The sequence below is a fragment of the Marmota monax genome, unplaced genomic scaffold (assembly GCF_021218885.2).
Source record: "Marmota monax isolate L192 unplaced genomic scaffold, Marmota_monax_Labrador192_F-V1.1 WCK01_AAM20220418_F8-fsc00062, whole genome shotgun sequence".
NCBI classification, from domain to species: Eukaryota; Metazoa; Chordata; class Mammalia; order Rodentia; family Sciuridae; genus Marmota; species Marmota monax.
Window position 1 is genome coordinate 3,111,740 of NW_026695221.1, and position 20,184 is coordinate 3,131,923.

General features: G+C 39.0%; 1 protein-coding gene across 3 annotated transcripts in view; it reads left to right on the plus strand.

The window, feature by feature from the left end:
* Nucleotides 1-20,184, plus strand: part of Opcml (opioid binding protein/cell adhesion molecule like) — a 1,182,194-nt gene that overhangs the window by 921,770 nt on the left and 240,240 nt on the right. For all 3 annotated transcript variants that reach the window (XM_058575284.1, XM_058575283.1, XM_058575282.1), the window contains one exon: nt 2,117-2,349. In XM_058575284.1, coding sequence (XP_058431267.1) covers nt 2,117-2,349 — 233 coding nt within the window. The remainder of the gene's footprint in view (nt 1-2,116; nt 2,350-20,184) is intronic.

A 20,184-nucleotide genomic window follows, 5' to 3' on the forward strand; every position in this document is an offset into this window, starting at 1 on the left:
ATCCACTTTAACACTTGCCCATTCCTGGAATTCTACTATTAGAACTTCATTCTTTTGGAGGAGGTATTGAAACAGGGATTTGGTCTTTATGAAAATATAACCATCTTTATGAAACCTTATACATTAGTCTCTATTAATCATTGAAAACTGAGAAGGAATAATTTTATTATTCTTTTTTCTTCTAAGAAATTATTTTGAAAGTGAGGAGCAAGGAAGTTCCATTAGGATTTCAGTTTTCATAAGGAAAATGGACGATTGATAAAGAATAAATAAAACTGAGCACAAAAATACACTAGGGCCCCAGGATATGGAGGTATACCTATACCAGTGATGTACCCGTGAGGGTAGGAAAGAATCATTCAATGGCACCTTAATTATCAGGTTACAATAATGAATGCAACTGGACCTCCAAAACTCACCTCACTGATCTGAGACTTACCTGGAAATGATTCAGAATTAGATCTGTAATTAGAGTTTCAATAGGAATATAAGCACATGAATGTACTTCGGGTGAAAAGCAAGCCAACACAAGCTTTATACATGTGAATAGATGTCTATGAGAAGATGTCCATGAAACAAGAACTTAAGAGCACTGCAAGTTGATGAGGAAGAAAAGACTAGCTTGATTTTTTTGTGATCTTTGTATTATACACATATACACTTTATGTTGATCACATGTTTAAACATTCTTTTTATTTGTTTTTATGCTTTTATAGCATGGAAAAATAGGAAAAGGATTTAGTAAAGAACGTTTTTTCCTTACCACAGAATGAAGGCACCACCCCTATGAAAACCACTCCATCCCTACTTCACAGTCACTGGTACCTGCAGAGTGACAGGTGGGCTGGGATGAAGAAAACATTGGTAATTGGAGGCTAGCATTATTTTTACCTCTTCTACCAGTGAGGGAGAGGACCTTTCTTGACCCCTTCAAAAAAAAGATGTCTTTTTGGTTCTCCAAGACCCTGGGTCATTCAGGCAATGTCAGGTTGGTCTCTTTGTCAATGTCTGTTCTTTGGTATTCTCCTATCTCTGAACCTTATCTGAAGGATCTCTGTTGCATGTTGAGTGATAGATCAGATATAGAGAGTCAAGGCCTTTTCCCTGGAGTTCCCAGGTTCCTTTCTGTGCTAGGTCATTATTGCTGCTATTTGTCATTGCATATGCCTGTACACAGCCATGGGTAGCAAGTAAGCACACCAGGGTCCTTCGGAGCATACTCACTTTTATAAAGGAGTCCATTTTCTCCTGTTTCTATTTTCATGTTCAAACTCCTATGGTTCATCTGCAAATGTTCTTCCCCACCTGCAGGTACATTTATTTCTGCATGAGGGTTGATAGCCTGAAGGTCATACATATCAACAATCAAATTCCATTTGCATATATAGCCTGGGCCAAGTAGGTGAGGTTGACTCTCCACTTTGAAAATAACATTGTTTTCATTCTCAACTGGGCAGGGGGAAAAGTACATAAAGGAAGGGGTGTGCTGTTGATAGTTTCCTTGTTCCCTGCCCTAAAATCTTGAGGCAGTGATGACTTTCTCAAAAAATGTTGGCTTTCCAAGGTGAATTTTACAATCCCTATAATAAACTGTAGTTCACAGGCTTTGGGCAGCTTAGGGGTACAAGGAGATTATCAACACCTGGAAGGTCTGGAGGTAAATAAGTTCAAGTTTTGATTAACTAAAAGTTAAGTATTTGCTTTGTGGATTATCTGTGACCTATTTGAAATACTGATCCACTTTTGCACCCCTGTGCCTCTGGGCCATTTCTCCCACAAGATGGTAAATGTGCTCAAGAAATATAAACTAATTTTCATATAAGCCTAAGGGGAAAATAAGAGGGAAACCAAATGCACAATGAAGATATTCACATAATATGTTCCTACATCAAATAGAAATGATTTTGCATCATCAGTTCTTCAGAATGATTCAAACCTCTCTTACCTTATATTTAGGACTTTTCATAAATAATTGATTGTTTCCTTGTAGCACTGTTATGTAGATTCATTTACTTCTTGAGATACACTACTATATTGATAATATAATTTCTTATCATCTCTCTCTTTCTCCTTTCTTCCTCTCTCTTTCCCCATCCTATCCCCATGTCACTCACAGGTGTACCATAGATGATCGGGTCACTCGGGTGGCCTGGCTAAACCGCAGCACAATACTCTATGCTGGCAATGACAAGTGGTCCATAGACCCTCGTGTGATCATCTTAGTCAACACACCGACCCAATATAGCATCATGATCCAAAACGTGGATGTGTATGATGAAGGTCCGTATACCTGCTCTGTTCAGACAGACAATCATCCCAAAACTTCCCGGGTCCACCTCATAGTGCAAGGTAAGTCACACCTGGACCAAGGGCCGACATTCTGTTCAGTGATGGAGGGGAAGAGGGATCTTAGTGTTTGTTCTGTAATGTTAAAAGGCACAAAAGTTTACTTCGTTAAATACATAGACTGAGAACTGAATATCTTTTGAAAGTTTTTTTTAAAAAATATTTTGTCTCTAGTCCTTCTGTTCTCAATAGTAAATTGTTTTGCCTGTACCAGTTAAACCTCTTAAGTAACTTAGCATGCTAGAGATGGGGAATGATATATTCAATGATATATGAATGCAGTAGCACTCAAGACACTTTTTTATTGCCTTTCTGAGTATTGTTTTATAATAAAAGGCTAATGTTGATGTGAAATCATGTGACTTTATTTTTGCATAGCTGCTGGTTGTGCATATTCTGAGTTGGACTCTCATGCTGGTCAAAAAGTTCCTGTCTGGCATTGCTTCTATGTTTAAACTCTTTCATTTCTACAATGGAGCCTAGAGCCAAGAGGGGCATTAGTCAAATATCTCCATGTCAATGTTGGAAGCAAATACATATAATTAAAAAGATATAGGACAGGGGTAGAATGGCTTAGCTCGTCCTCTTTTTTAAATTGATTTTTTAAAAAAAATTACAGCAGAATGCATTACAATTCTTATTACACATATAAAGTACAATTTTCATACCTCTGGTTGTATATAAAGTATGTTGACACCAATTTGTGTCTTCATACATGTACTTTGGATAATGATGTCTATCATATTCCACCATCCTTGCTAGTCCTCTGCCCCTTCTCTCTTTCTCTCCCACCCCTCTGCCAGAGGGAGCATAGGTGGAATAGATGAATTCTCGTTCTCTCTTTAATTAATAATTAGTATAGATCAGGCACAGTATCATGTTTGCTTTTTAAAATAGTTTTAAATTTAAGTTACTCTTTGTAGCATAAAAACACAGAATTAAAGAAATGTCATAATCTCAGATATTAGGTACTAAATATTAAGAATTAAAAATTCATTCAGGTAGAATTTGTGAGAATTTGAGAACCCTTTGGAGGCAAGGCAGCAATCAAAATGAACTTATTTTGGACTGATCCAATTGCCATCACTGTGCAAAACATTTTCTGAGATACTGTCTCATGGTAGGGATTAAGTTCCAAGCAGACAAATTCCATCATCTAGAGGGACATCTCTTCTCCACCAAAGGAGAGGTTTAGATGGACATTTCTCAGAGCATCCTTGGTTGACATCTTTGGGACATACACTAAGCTCTTAAGATCTCCTTTTGTAATTTAGTTTTTAGCAACTTCCTTTTATAATATCACATCTGCCAACGAGTCAACAGTTTTTTTTTCTTTAAGATTATGAGAGTGTACCACATCTTTGCTTAAAAGATGTCCTCATCTCTGCTTTTTTAAAATATGCTATTCATTTCAGTTGATTTCATGGTAAGTGATTGATTAGGTATTAGTATCTATTCACATTCAGTCACTTCCACAATTCAGAATGTCCATTTTTTTTTCTTTGAACAGAGCAACTCTTTGCTAGCATAGCATCCAGGTTTGCCTCTGTGGGCCATTTGTAATGGATGTGTTGGACCAGGGATTCGTTTGCTGCAACTTCTGTTCCCCAGCAGTCCCTGGGGCAGCCATATTGCTTGAAGCATGGCGTCCATCCATCCTATGAGTCCTTCTCTCACTCCCACATGCTTTCAGATACAGACACTGCCATATGACAGATACCTCTAGGTGCTTCTTGTGCTCATTCTCCATACATGTCCCATCCAACGGAATAGCTGGGCAATGATCACTTTTTGGAGCTACAAGACTGCCTACTATCTGGAGATAAAGACAACAGTCACATCTGATACATCTCAAAGGATGGGGGAGGCACTTGGTGGGATAGTTGTAAGAGATGAACTGGAATGTCTGCAGAAAGTTTCTGAGAATGTAGAAAATGGGGGAGTTCTAGCTATTCCACCTACCACCTGGGCTTGGTTCCAGAGGAGCTGAGATTCTCACCATTGGAAATGACATGTCAGTGGCACTTCTGTGGCCTGGACAACAAAGTCATCTTCACATTCAGGAAATGTGGCACTGAAATAAAAAATAACTGTCAGGCACTGTGCAGAAACAGACTCAAATAGAACAAAGCTATTGGTTTCCAAGGAATGAGACAGACTGTGTAAGCACATCAAAGTCAATACAGGCCATGAAGAGTTTGTGATGCTGGGCTTTGGGGGATGATGTTCTTTATAATGCACTTTGAGCAGTTCTTTGGACAGGAATGAGGAAGCCTATGGTATCTCTCTGGAGGCCTCCCAGCCTCTGGTCAGAAACAGTGTGAGGATGGAGGAGATTCAGGGCAGCAGCTTCTTCTAGCCCAAAGGTCAGCTCCTCACAGTCTTCACATTTCAGATTCAGCCCTCCTTGACTCTGGCTATTTGAGGCAGCCTATGAATCCCAAATGCAAACATCGGGGTGAGTAGAGGTGGAAGGGGAGGCTCTGCTCTTGGAACACTAGACAGATAGGTCTTTCTCTTTTCAAAGAGGCAACACCGAAGGAAATTGGGAGCTGTGCTCCCTTCTCTCTTGGTAGCAATGTGACAATGTGTTCTCACTTTAGAAACCAGTTGAATTACTGAAATGGATGTAGAGACCCCACTGCTCAATGAGAAAGAAGCCCAAGCATTCTCCTTCCTCCCAGGAGTTATCAGCTTTTGTCCAGTCTATAGATTAATTTTTTAGACTTAGTGTTAGTTCAGGTTAGATAAAGATAATGAAAGTTTCCTAATCCTCTTAAAGAAGATTTATCTGACTGAGTAGAAAGCTTTTGGAATACAATAAGGTGTGTATAAAACTGAGGCCTAATCTTGCCTTTAATTTCAAACTGCTGATGGATATTGATTTTGCAATGAGAAAAACTGAAAAATTTCCGAGCTGCAACTTGTCTGTTTTTTAAAAAAATGTTTATTTATCTTCTGTCCATTTGAGAATGTTAATATCTTACAACTTCTGCCAACTAGGTGCCATTAGCATGAGGAGATGATTCCCACAGGACTCCCAGCTTTATTTTCTTTTTCCTTCTATGTAAGGAACTGAGAGATACTCTGTGGCTAACCTCAGTGCCTGTCCTTTACTGTATAAAGCATCCTTTGCCACATATCTGATGAATTGATTTCTAAGTCCATCTCCTTGCAAGAAGCTGTCTTCATTAAAATCTGATCACTGACACCTGAGTTAATTTTGCCACTGAAAGGATCATTTCAAGTCACCATGTGAGCATGTGTGGTAATGTGATTAGAATGCATACATAGGTGTTAAGGAAACCCAGAATAAGGGGACTGCCACTGTGATCAGGTCATTCAGGGTAGGAAAATCCACCTGGCATTTGTCTGGAATAAGCTGGAGGAACAAGGAGAGGCTACAGGTTGCTCCCACCATCTAAATGCTGTGATGAGAGTGGACTGTGAGTCCACCTGTAGAAATAGAGAAGTGATGAAGAGATATTATCCCAAGAAAATGGAGAACATTAATCTCAATGCCTTTAAAGAAGAAGGATTAAATGATATCACCCATATTTTTGAGATTGGGATAATGTTGGTGGTCTTGGTAGCAACTGGGGAGGTTGGATACTGTGCACTCAGAAAGAACAGTTTTTGGCCCACTGGGTTTAGGGATAAAGAAAACACAGACATCACATTGGTACTATGGAATAAGGGCACAGGTTTAACTTAGGGGTATTTGAGATTCAACATGAATTTACTAGTTTGAAAGTAGGTAAAGTTTCTGAGATCAGCTATTTCTAGAGAACAGCAAGAATCATAATTTATCATATCTATCCCCAGGATTTAGCATGCTGTGTGAGGCAGTATAGGCACTCAGCAAATGTTTGTTTGTAAGGTCAGCAGAAGAATGGATTGATTCTGCCACTGTGATAGCACACTGGCATGGTGATCATGACACCTCTGCAAGTAGGCAGGGGTGAGGGGTGAGTCTAACATTGTCCCCATGACTTGGTGTAGACAGAAATGGGGAAAGTTCCTTGGAGGGAAGGAAGTCTCGAATGTGATGCATAAGGAGGTCTTTTATAGCAGGGATAACATGAAACCCATGCATTTATTTAGCACTTACAAAGACAGTCACAATCTCTGTCTCATTTGATCCTCACAACAAGCCCTGGGAGGTTGGAGTGTATTGAATTTTATCTCCATTTGAAAATTAGATAACCACAGCTCACAGAGGTTAGGAGACCCTCTAGGGCCCCCAGTGAGTAAGTAGCAGAGAAAGGTCTTGAACCATAGCCATATGACTCCAAGGTTAGTGTCTCTCCAGCACACACCAATGCCCTCCTCTGTCAACCATGTCCAGTTACTTCTGCTCCAGATTGATAGAAATTTCCCAGGTTTTCTGTGAATTCTTTTCTTTCTTTCTCTTTTTTCTGCTATTGACATTGCATTGTGCCAACAGAAATTAAGCACAAAGCTACAAAGTTCACAAAGGGAATTAACAATGAGGGTGGGACTCCAAACCTACCATAAATGGTATAGAGAAGCTGAGAGCAAGGAAGAAGAAGATAATTAATTTTCTAGTAGCTCAAGCCTCCAGGGATACACATTTTAAATGTTTCCACTTTATCCTGTGTAAGTACTGAAAACCCTGGCTCCTTTGAGGATCCAGAATCTAATTGTCATTCTAATCATCCTTACTTCTTCAGCCTTCTGAAACTACACAGAGATCTATGCCTGCCCGTGGTGTGTGGCTGTTGCTGGTGTTTGTTAGGGAGGGCTGGATGCAACAGGAAGGCCAAATCTATCTTTGTTCCTCTAATGTTGATATTCTCAATCTTCTCTCTTGGCTACGTTAGAAATCTATTTACTGTGAGCTCTTTTCTTTCATGGAATGGACACCTTTTATGAAGTCCAATTTTATTCAGAGGGCTAAAAATGATGCATTATTTGAATTCTCACATATAAGACTCCACAGCAAGCTTATGCACTTTCCATATATATGGAAAATATTGTCAAAATATTTTTTAGAGTCGATTCATGGGGAAACTGGGTGTTACACTAAGTTTAGTTTTATATGTTAAGAAGTCTGATTTCCCAACCAGCCCAAACCTAGGTTTCCCTGAGTACCAGCCAAGTTCTGCATAGTCACATTAAGTATAATAAGCCTTATCTTAGATAAGGCTTACATCTAACCTTACATCTTACATCCTTACATGTAGCCTACAAAATATACATCATCTTCACATCTTTCAAAAACAGAAACTGGGGCTTAGAAAGATTGAAAACTTAGCTAGAGGTAATGGAACTACTAAGTACTTTAAATTCACTTCACTCCATTTATCCAGTTAAGTTTTTGTTACCAGGAAAAAAAGCTATCAAACTACAACAGTCAGCAAGGCACTTTACATGCATTATCCCTTTGGATTATTTTTCACAAAAGCCCTGGAAGACAGAGCAGGAAGTCACCAGGTCAAAAGACAAGAAATGGAGATGCAGAGAGTTGAAAATGATTTGGAAGAATCAGACTGGCTAGAAAGTAGCCAAGCATCTTTTCAATGCCAGTTGTTTTTACTCTATATCCAAGCATTATGTATTGCCTGTACCATACTACTAATTCAGAGCTAAGTAGATTGACAGGCAAATGTTCCCCTATGTAAGAAAAAAACAAAACAAAACAAAAGTTCTAGATTGCTACATAGAAGAGAGGATATCAAGGAGACAGTTCTGGGGTGGGGGCAGTGGGAGCCTGCAGTGTTTACAGTAGGGTGAAGGAGACAGAAACACAGGGCTTTTCTTTAGGGAATTAACTATTTTCAACTTTTCTTTTGTAACAAATCTCTCTTTCTCTCTCTCTCTCCCTCCCTCCCTCCCTTCCTCCCTCCCTCTCTTTGCCAGTTATTCAGTTATTTCCACTTCTTCTCCCAAATATTAGAGAGTCATTTAAATTAACATGTGTAATTATGAGCTTAAAGAAAAGCAAGCAGTCAACCTGAAATAAATTTAATTTATTCAGCCTCTATTTTAAATTATAATCACACTTGTTCTTCACAGAGGCAGGGTGGAAGAGTGGAAGAGAACATGTCTGGGCATGAGGACACTCACTCCACAGACTGAGCTCAACTTTGAGCATCTCAAGCCTGTGTCTTCAGGACATTGCTTTGCTAGGCTTCTTTTCCTGGAATGAAGAATAGAATTTAATATAATTAGTTTTATTTATGTGCATATGTGCATTCTTTAATCCTGTGTGTATGTGTGTGTATTTCCATTTGGAAAAAAAAATATTTTGACAAGGGTCTCTAAGCTGCAAATTCAATATATATGTACAAATAAAACATTATGCAAGCAAAATAATTAAAGAACTTATCTAGGTTTCATTTCCATGATTTTGAAATGTAAGGGCCAAATTTATGGTATGGAATTCCTTTCTAGGTATACCATTTTATTTATTTTAAACATAAATTGTATTAGAAATTTGATGTGACCAGGATCTTCTACTGTTTATATCTTCTACCTTAACCCTCTGGCAGAGCAATGAGAAAGTTGATCTTAATCTCTTTCCTATTTGTGTTTTCTCTAGGGTTCCTAGGATTTGCTGATACTGCTAGTTAGAGGTGACTGAGCATTCTTGGCTTTTTTGGTTAGTGAAATTGGAAAAATAAGACATCTGTCCTTCCCAGTTCCTCTCTTACATTTGTAAGCTCCACAAATGTTTTTACTTGTGTGTGGGGGAGGGTGGAGGGTGGGGGGTGTATTGTGTGTGTGTGTATGTGTTTGTCTACTTATCCATCCATCCATCCATCCATCCATCCATCCCTCCACCCTTTATCGAAGAGTTAGTGTAACTAAGGAAGCAACTACAACATAGAAGGACTCAAAAATGCCCTGTTGTCTTCAGAATACCCTCTGCATCCTATAAGAAAAGATATCTTGAGAATCTTCCTTCACAAGAAGGGCATCCTCCTGCAGGCTCCCTCCATGCCTTTCCTGTTCTCCTGTCCTCAGGTAGAATGAGACCCTCAGTCTAGCACTCTTGACAACCATCTATCCCTGTTCTCACATCATATTACTCAGCTGTTACCTAAATTTGACACCTCCTGTAGCCAGCACAGAATTGATGTTTGCTGCCACCAAATCTCCTGGGTAGCGATACCTTTCGTGATGTGTTGTATAGTTGGTGACAACATAGTTCAAAACACATTTATATAAAAAGATGATTTCTCCTTTTATCAGTCATCTTCTCTCATTGTTGTGAGGAGAAATGTGAGACTGTTCTGCTCTGCTTAGGCTCTAAGCCCACAACCCACATGTGAACGCGTGTGCGTGCGTGTGTGCGTGCGTGTGTGTGTGTGCGCACACACACAGACGCACACAGACACACACATACTCAGGATTTCACAGGCCTCCTGGCTATTTCTTCTGTAGCTTCTTGAATTTCATCCCACCTTCCACTAAACATGTAGGTTCAGCCTCCAGCTACAAAAGAAATGGGGGGACATGCTCATTTTATAACATTTATACTCTATTGATTATAAAACTAATAAGAGATGATATTTTCCAAGGTGAACAACACAAAAACAAAATTTAGTGTGGGATAAATTCCTTGCCATGGCTGACAATGACTGGTTCTGACTGCCAAGAGGAGAGCCCTTGTGTTTGAGAGTCCTGGGTTGGAAAGTGTGTGGGCTTGATTTGAGCAAAGGCAGAAATTCTCTTCAACCTGATCCAAGAAGGTGCTGCCAGTGATTTGGTCATACATATAGAAGCCAAAAAGAGAAGTGTCAAGGCCTGGGCTTGTCATCTGCCTTCTTTGCAATACAATTAAATAAACAGAAGACTCATAATAAAGCTTGTTCTCAAAATAATCACTGATGTGGAGATGAAGGAAAAATTAAAATGCCTGTTACAGTTCTGCTCAATTTACATGGTGATCTGAGCTTATTTCCTAAGAAGCCAGTCTACGGGTAGGTCTGGTAAATACAGCAATCTGATTTCACATGTTCCTATTGCTGAGAGCAAAGGAGCAATTGTACCTTAGAAGAAGGGTAAATTAGTAAATGTTCTATAAAGTCTTCTAATGTTTAGATGAAAGTTCAACATGACTCTCATATCATAACATATGTTATGTGTCATTGTACCATCAATAGTAACATATGACTATAATAACAGTCACATAGTATACTTCACCATTCACAAGTTTGGTTGGTCATAGTTTAATATCAAGACTAATGGAATCTAGAGTAGTAATGTTTTCCTACATGTAGCAAGTAAATACATATTTGGGGAATTTGACATTTACGTTTAAACATAGTGTCTTAACAACAATAACTGTCCATAATTCTTGTTCCTATTTTGGTTCTTCACAAGCATATTGAAACCCCTTTGGCTATTCTTTCACTAATAATTCTCCTCTCTAGGTAGAGAAATTGAAGAGCAATGGAAGTGAAGTAAGATTATCATAGGAAAAGGATTCAAGGATTTATTTTTTAATAATCATAAACTATGGCAATCATTTTAGAGATATTACCCAATTCCATTTTCAGGGTTTATTTGCTTTACTGTACTGGGGATCAAACTCAGGGCTTTCTTCATGCTAGGAGCTAACTCCCAAGACCCAATCATATTTTCCTGTTAACCACCAGAAGTTGGGATTCTTTTCCCTAATTTTCTCCACTCATCTCTTTCCCTACCCTTCCCTCCCTTCTTCCCCTTTCCCTCCTCCTCCTCCTCCTCCTCCTCCTCCTCCTCCTCCTCCTCCTTCTTCTTCTTCTTCTTTCTATCCTCCTCCTCCTTTTCTTCTTCTTCCTCCTCCTCTCTCTCTCACTGTGCCAAGGATGGAACCCTGCAGCACTTTACCAAAGTCCCCCTGCAATACTTTTTAAAATTGGTGCTTGTTACATATTTGTACATGCACACAATATCACAATATAATTTGGACAATATTACTCCCCAGAAATTACACAATCTCCCCTCCTCTCACCCACTAATCCCTGTTGTTCATTTTACTGATCTTCCTTTGATTTTCATGAGATCTCATACACACAACTTTCTTTTTCTTTTTCCACTCTAGCTTCCACAAATAAGAGAAAACATAGCAACCTTGACATTCTGATTTTGACTTATTTCACTTAACATAATGATCTTATATACCATTTGTTTTCCTGAAAATGACATAATTTCCTTTTCCTTGTGGCCAAATAAAACTCCATTGTGTATATACCACATTTTCTTTATCCATTCATCCATTGGTGAACACCTAGACTGATTTCATGATTTGGCTATTATGAATTGTGCTGTAATCAACATGGGTATATATGTATCATTGTAGTGTGATGCTGAGTTTTTTTTTTATCTTTTCTTTTCCTTTCTTTTTTCTTAAGACAGCGTTTTGCTAAGTTGCTGAGACGGGCCTCAAACTTGTGATGCTCCTGCCTCAGCTTTTAATTCAGTGTGGATTATGGGCATGCACCACTGCACTTGGTCATTTTCCTTATTTTTTGAATTAGGGAACTGAGGCTCAGAAAGGCTAAGGAAATTGTTCTAGGGCACCAGGTAATAAGTAGAGGGCTTGATCCCAGCTCAGTCTACAATGAAAGCCTGCCCTCAGCCCTTTTGCTTGCATTCCATACCTTTAAATGAACAGATTCAGAGTGATACATAGGTAAGCACTCCTTGTCAGGTTATCTCTGAATAATAAACTTCTGTCTAGTTTCTTTACAGTGTGGTGGCACATACTTCTAATCCCTGTGACTCAGGAGGCTGAGGCAGAAGGATTACAAGTGCAAGACCAACCTCAACACCTTAGAGAGGCCCTAAGGACTTAGGGATGTTGCTTAGGGGTTAAGCAACCTGGGTTCAATCTCTGATACAAAAAAAAAAAAAATCTGTCCACCTTAAATTTTTTACTCTCCTTCCATTTGATTTATCTGAGTAATTATACATTTTTTTCTTATAGTTAATATCAGCTCTGGATCTACATTCCCAGTCCTTAATTTCTTCCCAAATTCTAATATCTTATTTCTAATTCTGTCCTGAGCTCCTCAATCTGTATATCACAGTGTTATCTTAACATGTTCCACACTGAATTTGTCTTCTTGATTCCAACCTGTTTCTCCTGTTTTAAATCACGTTCCAATTCATGGAAACACCATCCTCATGTAAAACCTAGGCTTAAGCTCTTCTTTCTCTTTTGCTTCTCGGTTAAAGCAGATGCCATGTCCAATAAAATCATTCTCTTCCTTTCTGTTCACACGACCACCATCATCAAGTGCAGGATCTCATTCTCTACTGTCTTTTCACTGTCACAACCTAATTGACACCCAATCCTCAGTCTCTCCCTCCTATAATTCATTTTAACAACGTTGCTAAAGTATTTCCGAGGCATATATCTGATCGTGTCTTGTCTCCTCATGATTTTTAAAACATATTTCTTATTTTTAATTGACACAGTAATTGTACATATTTATGGGGTGCAGTGTGACATTTCAGTATATGTAAACAATGTGTAATGATCAGATCAATGTAATTGGCATATCCATCACTTCTGACATTTATCATTTCTTTATGTTGGGAACATTCAAAATCCTTTTGACTAGCTATTCTAAAATATGCAATTAATTGTTAGTGACTCTCTTTTGATAATAAAATTGTCAAAACCTCGTAGATCACCTTTCCAGGCACTGAAAAACCCAGGGCCAATCCTGCTCTTTCAGTCTTGGATTGTGTTTCTTCATTTTTGCATGTCATACAACACATAGTTGCATTTATTCTTGTACAGCCCCTCATATCCAATATCCTGGATTATTTTCCATTTCTTACACAATTCATCTGTCTTGAATATTCTTCTTTTCTCTGGATTTCCAATCCTACCTAAGGCAGCACTGCCCAATAGAGTTTTCTGTCATGATGAATATACTCTATATTTGTGGCTTTTCTGAGATTGAATTATAGCTAGTACAAATGAGGGACTGAATTATCAGTTTTATTTAAGTTTAATTAACTTGAAATAGTCACATGTGGCTAGTGGCTATTGCATTGCACAACATAGTTACAGAGCTGCTAAATCACTCAAGCTGCTAAATTTCTTTGAAATTCCACTTGCTGTTTTACCTCATTACTGCTTTCTAATACCTTTAGCAGCATCAGCTTCCTCGCCACAGCCACCACCACTATTGCTGCTGCTGCTACTTTTTTATCTTTTTTGAAAATTTCAGTTATTGCTCGGTCTAACTTTCTTTTCCCCCTAGATTACAATATTCTTGAAGGCAAAAACCAGAGATGGCTCCATAATTTTTCAGAAGGCACAACTCAGGGACAGCAATCTGAATTAGCATGGCCACAAAAATAGCTCTTTAAGACGTTTACATTACATTTTGCAAATCTAGAACAATAATACCAATATGCCATAAATATATTTTCATTAACATTTTCTACAAAAATCAAGAAAAAAATGTCAACCATTCTTAGGAGATAAAAAGCTTCTCAAAGACAGATTTTACTGGGAGAAATAGTGGAGATAAATGGAGACCATACCACAAAAAGTAACATACAGCTTGGATTTATTCCCTTTGCTTCCCTGTGCTTAGGATAGATTGCTGTACACTCTAGGCATCAAAAATATATCTGTTGAATAAAGAAGTTCTTAGTGAAACCTGTAAAACGAGACTATAATTTAGACCTTCTGGGGAAGAGTTCCTTCAGTGGTGTTGGAAATCACCTCAAACTAGGTGCTCCCAATGGAGCCTTGGCAGGTGAGTTGGAAGTGTGGGAACCCAGGCTGTTGCAATCAACTTAATGGGATGGATTATGTGCTCCAATTGGCCAGCGAGCAGACATTAATGACCAGTTAGCAACTGTGTTCAGGTCAATTAATTTATATTTGTATTTTGCAAACTAAAAGTTGCCCTGTTAGATTATTGATTCTTTGTTCCTGTATTCAATTTGTTTTTAACTGCACCATTGCTGGGCCAAGCCTTCCCTCCTGGCAATAAATCTGCCACCATCTCAACAATCAACAATAAATGTGTCTCTTCATGTCATTATTAATATGTCTCTTGGATTGGTTCATTACCATGGTTAACAGTTTATAAGAGCTGGATGGCGTACTGCCAGGAGGATTCCTTTTCCTAAAGGCTATTTTGTCATGATGGGGTTGATGTTCTCAGGCCAGAATGTATCTGAGAGAAGGTATCTAGGATTCAATGTAATATTGCTGGGATTCAAGCTACCTAATCTTCTTTTTATCATAAACAGCTTTAGAAGAAGATATTGTTGAAATACAGGTTTCATCCTCTCCCAATTCTTCTTTTTTTTCTCACTTTTATTTCCCTTTTTAAAGTCTTAATTCCTTCTTAATTTCTGTTCAGATAGATTCTTCCCCTTCAAAGACAACAGAACAGCTACTTGGGTGATCTACAGTCACCAGGCAAGTGAGCCATGCATCCTCTGAGAGTTGGAGTTTTATTATGGGATTTTTGTTAGTTGTAAGCAGAGGGGAATTCCTTTGGCTTGATGTATGAATGGTGATTAATAAAGCTACAGATATACAGCCCTCAAGATTCCACCTAAATTCCAGTTAATATTGGGAAAGAATAAGCTTTATACAGATAATCATGAACTATGAATTGTTACTGGCTCTTTTTAGTTATTAGAATTTTTAAGGGGGGAGAACAGATTGTAAATAAATTTATAAGCTGGTAGAAGAGATCCTCTGTGTTCCAGAAATGTCAAAGGGTAAATTTAAATGGAAATAAGTTTTGTCTGAAAACCACTCTGTGGCCTGGGAGATCTGATCTCAGTGTGGAATGTGTATCATCTCCAAAGCACAAATTATTTGAGGACAAAATGTCTGGTCTTCAGTGACAAAGTTAATGTTTTTTTTTTTTTTTTTTTTTTACCCAGGATAGAGATGTTGTACTCAATTTATTATTAGCAAAACATCCACAGTCCTTGGCACATAGCTTTCCAAAAAGTTTAACACTGAGCTTGTTCAATAGAGATGTGTGTGGGGGGGGAGTTTGATGCTGGATTCTACTGTTGATAAAGAGTGTAAAGAGCCCAAGGATGCAGAGGCAGGAGGATTGGGATTGGAAGATATAGCAAGGAAAGAGGAGAGTAATGAGATGGAAGAAGATCTTCAAGATGCCTGCAGAAAGCCGCAGAGCTACAAATGGAGGATAAGACTGAAAATGAATAGGGCCAAGAAAGGAGGAGAATGGATAACAGAAGGGGAAAGAAAAGACAGGGGCAGTTAGCACATGGCCTGCTGTTCCATGGTCACCTCCCTAGATGGAGGAAGAGAAACTATTCCCCCATCAAGAGACAAAGAAGACATCTTTGAGCCAAAAAAAAAAAAAAACAAAAAAAACCACTGAGTCTTTATCAAAGCTTTCTACAGAGGTTTTATTTTCCTTAGGAACCACCCTTCCATCTTAGCATCAATATGACCTTATGTTATGAAAAAAAAAAAATTAGAGACCTTTGCGTTAGCACGTTTTAGGGTCCACTACTACATCCTAAATGGAATCTCTTTATTTGGAATTAATTCCCTTTATCTGACATTACATCAAAAATAAAATAAGATTCAAATCTCTTTCTCGGTTTTAAAAGGAAAAAAAGAAAAAAAGCTCTGGCCACAGCACACACATCCCCAAGTGCCCACTTTAAACACCCCATCCATATGAGTGTTGAATGACAAGCCCTGAGCCCTGACCATGGCTAATCCAAAGCACCAACAACTATTAACAGAATCAGAGAAGGCAAAATAGCTACTTGAGGAATAAAGCTTCCCAGTCCTTGGTTCTGCAACAGCAGGGTAGAAAGTGAGGGGACAAGAAAATCAAAGTCCCTTTAAAAAAAAAATATCACACATAGAGGCAAAATGTCCCCACAGCAGGAAAGAAAGTGGAAAACACACCAAATCAATCACCTTAAAAATAAGGCTTAAAATCTTCTACTGCATAAGATGTAGGTAGGGAGGGAAGAATGGCCCCAACAGCTTGAAAATGTTTTATTAAACTGCATGCTGACTGCCACAGCACATACAGGAAAATGCAATTAAGGTCAGACCATTAAAAAGACGCCCAAGGATAGCTCTAAGAAAGACCAGGGGGCAATCAGCAGGAGCCCAGGCAACTTTCAAAGGAAACTCACTTTGAAAAAGTGCCAGGCAGGAGGTAGAAGCACCTCACACCCAAAAGCCCTGCAGTGAGATGCTGCCAGAAGAGGTAGCCATGGAAGCTGTGAAAAGGGAGAAGAGTCTGAGGTGAGAAGGTCCTCTGATGGGATGTGAGTGGGCTCTGGTCAGCATCAGAAATCTGGTTCTGTGCATTTCAACAGCATTAGATTTGACTCCTGTTTTGACTAATATGTCCCTAATGAATACACATTTGGGAGTTTATAATATGTCAAATCCAAAGGTGCTTCACCATCATATAGGGTGCACTTCGCTGAGTCAGGCAGTCCTAGGTGTCTCTGAGACAAAGGCCCACCCTGCCTCTCCACCTGTTTCTATCTGGGTGATGCCTGCTGACTATGAATTGGTAGATGTGGAGCTGACAAGGTGGCTGTTCAGTGAAGGGACCAATGATTGGCTTTTTTCCATTATAAGAGTCAGAACAGAGGGTCAACGTGCCATTCAGATATCACCCTGTTCTTGGTCTTCACCAATGTGCCCAGATGGTCATGGGGGCCTAAGATCATGGTGGCCATGTTACAGTTGGAACCTTGGTTATCTTCCAAACGGCCATGTGAAAATGGCTTAGTGTCCAGCCAGGTGCTCTTGGGAGGTAGAGGAAACTTTAAAAGGTGGGACCTAGTGTAAGGTTTTGGGTCACTGGGGTATGTCCTCAAAGGGGATTGAGGAATCCCATTCTTCTCATTTTACTCTTACTTTCTGGTCATGAGGTGGGCAGCTTTTTCTCTGCTACATGCTTCCTCTACAGTGTGTTGTTTTGACACAGGCCCAGAACAACAAGATCACTGGGTCACAACTGGACCTCTAATACTGTGGGCCAAGATAATACTTTATAAGTTGATTATTTTAGGTGTTTGTTTTATTGACTGAAAAGTGAGGATCCCAGACCATTACCCTCTCTCTGACCTTCATGGTATCTCAGTGACCCACTTCTGACTGCCTAGTGCAGGGTCCTCCTTTTATCAATATCAGAACATGCTCTTTGAACTCAAGCCTTCAAAGTTTCAAAATCCTAGCAATGAATGACTCTGTCATACCATACTGTAACCTCAGTGATACTTGTGTGACTTCCCCTCCAACATACAAACTCCACAAAGATGGTGACAAAGTCATTACCTCCATGTAGACCAAAATGTTTACCCCACTGGGCGTGGTGGCACACACCTGTATTCCCAGTGGCTAGGGAGGAGGAGGATGGAGGAGGAGGAGGTAGGAGGATCAGGAATTCAAAGCCAACCTCAGCAATTTATCGAGGCACTTATCAACTAAGTGAGAACCTGTCTCTAAATAAAATACAAAATAAGGTTGGGGATGCGGCTCAGTGGTTGAGTGCTCCAGAGTTCAATCCCCAGTACCCCTCCCCCTGCAAAAGAATGGTTAACCTCCAATGTATTCCTAGGATTAACATGTATTAGATGCACAAAAATGCCTATTAAATCAGCCTGGCAAGTATTCAATACATGTTTAGTTATAAATGGGATGAAAATATTATTTAAAAATGGAAATAAATTGATTTAGACACATATATACCTGCAAAAATAATGTAGAATCACCTATTATATAGCTGCTACTGTAAAGTGTTGCTGGTTTTACCTTAGAATCCTTTCTTACTAAACTGTGAGCCAATTCTATTTCTTGTTTTCTTTTAATTGACACATAATTATTCTACATATTTTTGGTGTACAGTAATACTTCAATATATATGTAGTGATCAAATCAAGGTGATTATTAATTCATCATCTCATATACTCACCACCTTTCCTTTAAGGGAAAAGTATTCAAAACCCCTTCTAGTTGTTTTGAAATATATAATACATTATTGATAACTATTGTCACCCTCCAATGCAGTAAAACAGCAGAACTTATTTCTCCTCTCTACCCATAACATTGTACCATTGGTCAGTCTCTCTCCATTCACTCCTCCCTTCCTAAGACCCTGGCAACCATTATTCTACTCTCAACATGTATGAGAGATCTACTTTTTACAATTCTACACATGAGTGAGATCATACAGTTTTTGTCTTTCCATGTCTGGCTTATTTCACTTAACATAATTCTTGATTCAGGAGTGGTAAAGACATATTCTTGTTCTAATTACAGTACTCCCAATTCTTTCTTCCATCCAGCAAGCCAGCCACCAGTATTTGCAATCCCACCCACACTGCTCATTGCATTTTGCTAGAGATGATGTGCTAATCATGGGGGTTTTTCAGTGCTCAGATTTTAGGATATCCATCCTGTTTTCGTCCTTTCCACATTCTGCTACAGAGGTCTGTGGGTACACTGGCAGGAAAGTTCTGCCACAATGAACAGATCCTTTTAAGGTTTAGCAGAAACATCAACTATTAAGTCCTTATTGTGGCTGTAGCAAGAGTGGTTTTATAGACTTCTCTAACTTTAAGAAGGGGAACCAATATCTGGATATTATGCAATGTGGAACATGCTCCCATTGCTCTCAAAAACTATTGCCTTGCAGTGATTTTCTGTCTCATGTGAGTAAATGGTCCCCAGGCTCCAGCCACTGTGGATAAAAAGAAATGAGCCAGGTTGGAAGGGCTTTGCTTTTTATTCATGTCTTGCTTATTTACACAAGGATTCTGTTTACCTGTTCTTCCCTACTTTATCACTCTCTACAGTTACCTGTTCCCCTCTCTTCTCCTACCAGTTTCTTTATCCTTCTCCCTCTAAATGGGCAATGCTCAACTTTTACAGCAAGGAAGGCCTTTTTGGAAGGCCTGAGGGCCAGCCTACTTTGCCAAAGCATTTGCATATATTTACATTTAGTTGGCCTGTAAACATGATGATTATGCAAAGTTCTACTCTTAGTAGTGAAAATAATCTGTTTGGATTCAGGAACAACTTTCAAGTTCCATACAACAGAACTAGGTAGAAGGGCTGTAATGATTGTTTTTCCAGAGTGGAATGCCTGAGCGTGATTTATAGTAATGAGTGATGGGCCCAGGTGTCAGAGGGATAGCTCCAAGTTAGGAAGTCATCCAGCTGGGCTTCTGCCTCGCTGGCTCTCACATCTCCCCAAGTGTCACCTTGCACATAGTTAGGTGAAAAGTTGGGATGCTGCTTCTCAGTTTTGATAGCATGCCCTCTGGCAAGCTACTGGAGCTTTCTCCTCAGTGAATCAGTTTCCTAGGTGCCTCAGCTCTCTTTTAGTAAATTCAGCACATCTCTTTGCTAAAATGGGTCTCAGACCAGCAGCTAGGCTTCTCTTTCCTTCTATGTTGAAAAGGTACTCTTTCCAGCAATGCAGTGTCCTGAAGTGGCATCATTTTGCCAGCATCCTCTAAATGCAAGGGTCCAGAGCTCCCTTTGTAGAAAATAATCACACAGTTAGGAGATGTGTTGTGAGTCAGAATATCTAGAAAATGACTCCAATATTCATTGCTTGTGCTAACTTAGAACAAAGAATAACTTTCCAATATCTATTTCATACTGTATAAGATGAAGGTGTAGTGGTCTCTGAAATTCATTCCTGGTTGAAGTTCTAGATTTTTATTCTTGAGAGTAGACATTTTCTTGTACATTATTTTTCAACAAGTGGAAAGATAATAAACATTGCATTTATAAATATATAAGTATATATGATATGAAGATTAATATCATAGTTTATCCATTATCTCATTTGTTTATTCACCAAATGTTTA